Source organism: Bubalus kerabau, chromosome 23, assembly GCF_029407905.1.
Source record: "Bubalus kerabau isolate K-KA32 ecotype Philippines breed swamp buffalo chromosome 23, PCC_UOA_SB_1v2, whole genome shotgun sequence".
NCBI classification, from domain to species: Eukaryota; Metazoa; Chordata; class Mammalia; order Artiodactyla; family Bovidae; genus Bubalus; species Bubalus kerabau.
In genome coordinates this window covers 3,924,138-3,930,983 of record NC_073646.1, presented here as the reverse complement: position 1 = coordinate 3,930,983, position 6,846 = coordinate 3,924,138, and the positions used below count along the sequence as shown (strand labels likewise).

General features: G+C 48.1%; 1 protein-coding gene across 4 annotated transcripts in view; it reads right to left on the bottom strand.

Annotated features, from left to right (window-relative positions):
* Window positions 1-448: 448 nt before the first annotated feature.
* The window catches only part of CLUAP1 (clusterin associated protein 1), a 30,275-nt gene continuing 23,877 nt past the window's right edge, over window positions 449-6,846 (bottom strand). For all 4 annotated transcript variants that reach the window (XM_055561526.1, XM_055561524.1, XM_055561523.1 and 1 more), the window contains 3 exons: window positions 5,405-5,512; window positions 4,211-4,266; window positions 449-1,512 (listed from right to left, as the gene is read on the bottom strand). In XM_055561526.1, coding sequence (XP_055417501.1) covers window positions 1,366-1,512; window positions 4,211-4,266; window positions 5,405-5,512 — 311 coding nt within the window. In that variant the 3' untranslated portion in view covers window positions 449-1,365. The remainder of the gene's footprint in view (window positions 1,513-4,210; window positions 4,267-5,404; window positions 5,513-6,846) is intronic.

Below are 6,846 nucleotides of genomic sequence, written 5' to 3'. Positions count from 1 at the left end.
TCCCATGTTAAAGCCCATCAGAAGAAAGAATCACATGAGGGAAACAAATACATTTTTTGTTTTTTAAAACAGAAGTCAGGTCAGATTCAGCTAAACCATAGCTCTAACATCCAAGAAGATGCAACTTATGCTTAAAAGCCATGGCTTCCAAGTAGGTTCAACATGACTCCCAACACACTTACTCCCCAGTCAGCTTATCAAAGATAGGATAGCTTAAATTACTGGTGAATTAATTGAACACTGAAGGTTTACAAAAAAAAAAGAGTAATCTCATGTAAAATTTAGGGAAAGACAGAAAAAAAAGCAAAGACAGAAAGAATTGTCACACTGTCTCCTAAAATTCATACGTCCAGTAATAATCCATGAATTTTTCTTGAAGAAGTATTTATATGTTATAGGTACAAATGAATAATTATATTTTCAAATAAAACTTAATAGTATAAAAATATGGTGTAAAATACATTTATTGAGATAAAGAACTTCACAAGTCTTCTGACTTTATAATTGAAAAGTAAACGAAAACTCCTCTGTGCTTGTTCTCTGTATTAACAAAACCAAAGCAAAGCAAAATCCACATACCTGTCACTCCTCCTTCACAAAAGGGAAATTCTTCTAGTGCTATTTTATTAAATTCAATATGGTTTATTTTTTTAAGTCAGAAACCTGAATACGTACCAACACTTTCCCCTTAATCTCCTCCTTCCTAAGGAAGAACATCGGCTTTCTGAGAGAGAATGAAGTATGCGTGACCTGGGGCATCTCTCTGTTGCCTGATTTTCAAGCAAAGCTGGTTTCCATCTGAATTAGCTACTTTCTTTCAGAAAATTTTAGTTAGTAAAATACATTTAAAGCTTGGTATTGTGAACGCAGAGGAGGAGGAAAATAAGACTACAGAGTGAATTAAAGCCGAGACTCTAAAAGCTGATACAACATAAATGTCCTGACTGCCCTACAGTTCTGGAAATGAGGCCTGTGCCCAGTTTCAGCCCCAGGTCTGGGAAGGTCCCGCTGACTTTTAGAGGAAAACGTGCGACAAACCTAACAGCCAAGACGTATGTGGTGTTGGCTGTTATTTCTCAAAAGTTTTTGCCCTGTGGATGTGAATCACTAGGAACACATGCATTTCCCAAGTTTTAGGAGATAGAAAAGGCAAAAAAAAAAATCCTCTGTGGGGCTGGCTCCGGTTCTTAAGCTTTGGAATGTGTGAGCAACACCCAGGAAACTAAACCAGAAGCAGGCTTTGCTTCATTAACAACAAGGCCAGCTGGCTTATCCAACAAACGCCTCTTTTCTTCTGCCTCCTTAATTCCCCCTTTCCCTACAAATCCGCGGGTTTTCATCTGCCCAGGTCCCTTGGCACGAAGGTCAGAAGTCACTGTCACTCTCCTCTAGTGGCTCGGGTTTCCGGCCTCTTCGACTGGGTTTGGCCGCTGAGAGTGCCACGCTCTCGTCCTCCAGGTCGTCGTCGTCTTCGTCGTCCTCCATGTCAATCTCACTGTCCTCCAGGTCTTCCTGCGGGAGAGACGGTGAGCACAGCTGAGGGGCCCCTCCGGTTGCTGATGTCACGTCAGCAGAGACCCTACCTTGCTGTTTCACTAGCAGCTCAATAACCAGCAAAACCTATGCGAAGGGAGAGCTTGGAAGAGAAATAGTCAGATTGTGGGGCATAAGCACAGGGCCAGGGTCTACAGGCCGCTGGCTGGGACAGTAACACATATGTAAGCGTGTCCTGAAACACCAGCGTGCGAGCTGAGGCTGGTGCTGCAAGTGGCTTTCCTGCTTCTGTCTCAGGAGCAGCATGGATCTGCTCGTCAAGCCCCAGAGCTCCTCCCCAGCGCCCCCTGTCGCAGCAGCCAGCCAGGAGGATGGGGGCCTGGAGACAGGTGGGGGGGCTTACTTTGGCTTTTGGACGGAAAGCCACTCAGGAAATAGGTGTAAGGTGCAAACTAAAAGAAACATGCTCTCTCTCTCTCATCATCTGGATAAGGGTCACTAACTCAAGCCAGCTTTTTCAAAGTGCAGGTCCTGTACCCCTGGGGAAACCAGAATGGTCAGTCACTCTATACAGACCATTCCCACCAATGCACAATTTCCCTCTGTTTTAAAACATAAAACACCCTAACACATAACCCATCCTCCTCTGCAGCTACTCAGCCCTGCTCTCCCGTGGCCTCACAGCAAATCCCTGGGTGAGTCCTGAGCTCACACAGGCCCTGCTCTCTGCCCTCTCAGCACCCTCCAGCCATGCTCTCCCATTGAGGCCCCCAAGACTGAAACAGTCAATGGACTCAGATCCTACAGGTAATTAGTTCTCCATTCCTGACCCCCGAGACCCTCTTCTGTGCTCGCCCCCTCACTCTCGAATCTTCTTAGTCAAGCGTGCAGACCCGCTCTCCCTCCCTGACTGCTGTGATACAGAGTTGGCTCGGGCCTCTGCTCTTCCTCTCTACTTCCCTCCCCAAGCAATCATGTCCCCCTCATGGTGATCTTAGGGAGGCTCCCCCAAATTCAGTCTCCAGCTCAGACCTTAAGTCCAGACCTGAATACAACTAGCTTCTCAGCACTAGCATGTGGACGCCTAGCAGGTGGCTGACTCAGAATGACCCAGCCAGACCTCCTGTCTGCTCTCCAGGCCCCGTCCTGAGGTCTGCCCGCCTTGGGAATGTAAGAACTACACTTTCAGCCAACGAAGCCACAACCAGGGCATTTCTAACACTTCATGTCTGATTAACAAAACCTGATGGCTCTAACCTTAGAAACAGCACTTCTCAACAATCTGCAGCTACCGCCACTCCCACTTCTGAATCAGACCCCTGCAAATGCCCTCCACCCAATTCTTCACAGCCCCTCCCAAGCACAACCCTCCCCTACCCACTCAGTCAGAACCCTCATCCCTGTCTCTCTTTTCCCTGAACCTGCTTTATTTTTCTTACCATGATGACCCCTGACGTATCTGCTTGATGACCATTAGAATATAAGCCTCATGGAGGCAGGGGATTGGTTCTGTTCACTCCTGAATTCCCCAACCCCTAACGGTGCCTGGGACATAACCAGCACTCAACAAGGACCTGGCGAGTGAATGAGTGCACAGGTGAAGGACAGACCCAAGGTGTTGCATGGAAACAGCCTCCTTGAAGTTAACAAGCAGCAATAGGCACAGAGGAGACTTTAAACTACAAATAAGGTGATCACTCAGAAAAGTAGAAAGCTATACCAACGATCAAGCAAATCCTAAGAAGGGGGGCCAGACAGTGCTCCCCAGGCCACACTGCTGGGACCCAATCAGTGGATTTTTTGTAGAAGAATATCGGTCTAGGCTCTGTGCTGGTGCCAGGCTCCAGACACACGTGGCATTCACCTGGACAGAAGGTCCCTGACTCCATCAGTCCAATCACCCTTCACCTCTTGGGCCTCACAGCCCTGCCAGGGACTCAACAAAGAAGCAGGTCCAGAGCAGTGCAGCCCCAACAACCGGACCCCATTCTGTAGGCCCACAGTTCTTCATTCAACAACGCTGAGGGCACCAGCAGCCTGATGTCACAGCCTCTCTGGGCCCTGGTCTCGGGAGAGCCTGCCTTCTATGTCCCCTCGCAAGAATGGAGCTGGCCTTGACCCCAGCCCTCAACAGCAGCCCTTCTTTTCTAGGATACGGTTCAGAGGCCTGATGACCTTTCCTGTCTCTTGGCTCAGCATCCACCCCCTCCTCCTCATTAACACAGGGACCATTAGGTAACTCTACCACCCACTGTGGAAACCACGTAAGTGGCTTCCTGCCCTGGACACCGGGCGTCACTCTTGGGGGAGATTCTCTGCTGGCCCTGAGCAGCTCACACACACACAAATGGATGAGGTGAAAAAGAAAACCAACCTGCTTCTTGGAGCTGGAAGTCTTGCATTTACCTAAGAAAGCTGGTGCTGCTTCCATCTTTGGAAAGCAAGAATGGAAAGAACAATGAGAAGGAAAAAACCAAAGTAGGGCAAGCATGTTCATTTGAAAAGAAAAGAAATGAGCCATCAACAAGCAAAGATGAGATGTCAGCTCCCTGGGAGGCCAAGCTCTGCCACAGACCCAGCAACGTGCCAGGTTGAGAAGCAGCTCTTTATACTAAACTGGTGAGATGCACTCAGCTCCTTGGTCAACCTAGTCCAGGACCTAGCTGGCCCAGGACCACCAAGACCAGGGCTGCTCAAGGGGCTGGTCAGGACTCACGTCATCATCCGTGTCTCCACCCTGCATTGTGCCCACGACGTGCTTGCTGGGTTGTCCTGAGAAAAAGAGAAGTGTGAAGAGAGGATGAGAACCTGTGAGACAAGGCAGGAAGTGGGCACCAAGATCTGCTTTCCTTTAGGAAAGTGGGAAGAAGAATTCACACTAAAAAGTTGACTTAGGGAGCAGCCAGCTACTCAGAAGTGTACCAGCACAGATCTTCTGCATTTCCACTTCGGAAAAGAGGAATAAGGCCATGAATTCTGAGCACGAGTCATGGATCGGAAAAATAAACATGCATCCTATAAATGTCCCAGGGGAAAAAATAAAATCACTGAACCCTGTCACTAGAATACACGGAGGTGTGTGCTCTCTGCTGAAGAGATAAGTTCTCGCTTTGTGGGCCAGGGTCACTTGTACTGGGATCCACATCTGGGCTTCAAAAAGTAAAAACAAAAGTTAGTATCACTCTAACTTATCCTTCAAAACAGCATCATTACCAAAGTGGTTCTCCACTCCTCCTCTGGAAGTCAATGTCATCTAAGTGTGACTTCTGCAAAAACTCAAGAGCCACCCTTCCCACATAGAGGCAGAGAGCTGCACTCCCCTGAAGGCTGAGAAGGGCCCCCAGTGATGTGTGTATGTGTGTGATGTGTATATTTATGTGTGTTTGCATGTGCAGAAAGGCAATTTAGAAGGACCCAGCCCCAAGCCACAACCCCTGTACGGTAGGGAGTGGGACATGAGGAAGGCCCCAGGGAAGCACCCACATTCACTCCATGTTATTTTACTGCTTGAGTCTTTTGCAGTGAGAAGGCAGAAACTAAAAACAGGTTTTAACAGCAGAGATGCTCAAGTAGGTCCCTTATCTGTTCATTAATTCTCTGAGCATAAAGGACGTTAATTGCACCGAGACCAGTTTGGACCCAAAAAGGAAAGAATTCAGCTCCTTGGTGGAGGCAGTATGTTCTGTGACCTCTATGAGAAGCACCAAACTACAAGCCTGGCTCTTCTTGGGGCCAAAGGTAAGAGTATCAGCAGCAAAGATGACCACTAGGCATGTTAAGAGCAAAATCCCAATTAACAACAGGGCAGGGTGCTTACAGGCCTGGAAACCCAGCAGCCCTGACCGCAGTCCGGCTGCGGTTTCCTGGGCCCGGGGGCAGGGCAGGGGGTGAGCAAGCGAGGCTGGGGTACCTTGCATGAGCACCTCCATGGCCGTCCGCAGCTTGGACAGCCGTCTCTCTTCCAGTTCACTGTCGGATTCATCGTCCTCCTGGATGTCCATGTCAGAGTCATCGTGACCTGGCAGGGACACAAGGAGGCAAAACAAAGGGCAGCTCCATCATTCCCTCAAGAACAGCCCCTGTCCCGTGAGGCTCTTGGGAAGGGCCATCTGTGCTGCTCAGCTTTTCCTGGGATGCATCTGATTCTACAAGTCTCTTGGGAATCGCCTATAGCTCCTTACGGAAGGGTTCATGCAGACAAGGATAGGCTAGATTTTTTAAAAAACAGTTTTTCAAAACAAGAAAAAAAAGCGTGTCAGTTATATCAGAAACACTATTCCGGCATGTCAAACTAAAACACTGACAGCCAGCTGTCAAGGGAGTTGGAAGTTCTTCGTTAGTTTGAGGGTGGGGGGGAACCATTCTCTGTTCAGCAAAACAAGCCTGGAGGCAAGCCAGGAAGGGCCTGAGTGGCTGCCCGGGACAAACGACTGCCTGGTAACTGGCAATGAAAACCGGGGCCCATGATACTCTTAACTGGAGAAAATTCATTACAAAGATAAAGAGAGGTGGTTCTCAATGCAACAGCCTTTTATATTAATTTCCTAAACACCCCTCTGGAGTCTTGTGCAGGTCAAACATTTCCTGTAAACCTACAGGAGTTTCCACAGTGGGGAGGAAAAGACATCACTGTCCAGCCACTTTTTTGTGCTCAGAGTGGCAGAGGTTTCAGAAGGATGGAACTGGAAGAATGCAGTTGTTGTTCTGATCACTGATTCTTAAGACATTTTGGAAGTAGAGTCACTGTTCATCTGTGATCACGCTTTGCTTAGGCCCTGCTGTAGAGAGTGGCGGCACCGCAGCTGCATCTGGGAGGGCTCTGAGGAAACACTCTGCTTCCATCCACCCCGGAGGAAAGCGCTGTGCTCTACAGCACGGAGGCCAGAGCCAGCAGCTGTAGACAGTGTCAGTAAGAGCATCCTGAGAGGACCTCAGCACAATCGATCCAAAAACTACCCCCTTATAAAAGCCATTACAGAGAATGGGATTAGATATTAATACAAATTAATGACCATAAAGTGAAATCACTCTTCAGATTAGTTCACTTTTTACTTCCTCCAGAAAAAATTTGACATTAAGTCTTCACCCCATGCAATACAAAGCAAACGAACCCATGGATTTTAACCCAACATTAAAACAAGTACCTCAGACTCAGTATGATTTCTTCTGACAACTCGCAGCAACGGACTGAGGGTCAAACATGTAAAGTTAATAGTGCTAACACAAAAGTCACTGAAGTCGAGCTGTTAGCGACACAGTAATATGAGTACAGCCAACAAGTGTGCTGGGAAGATTCACCAGGGAAAGAACAGACTTTGCTGCTGGGACAAGTAGACAGCCACGTGCCAAAGA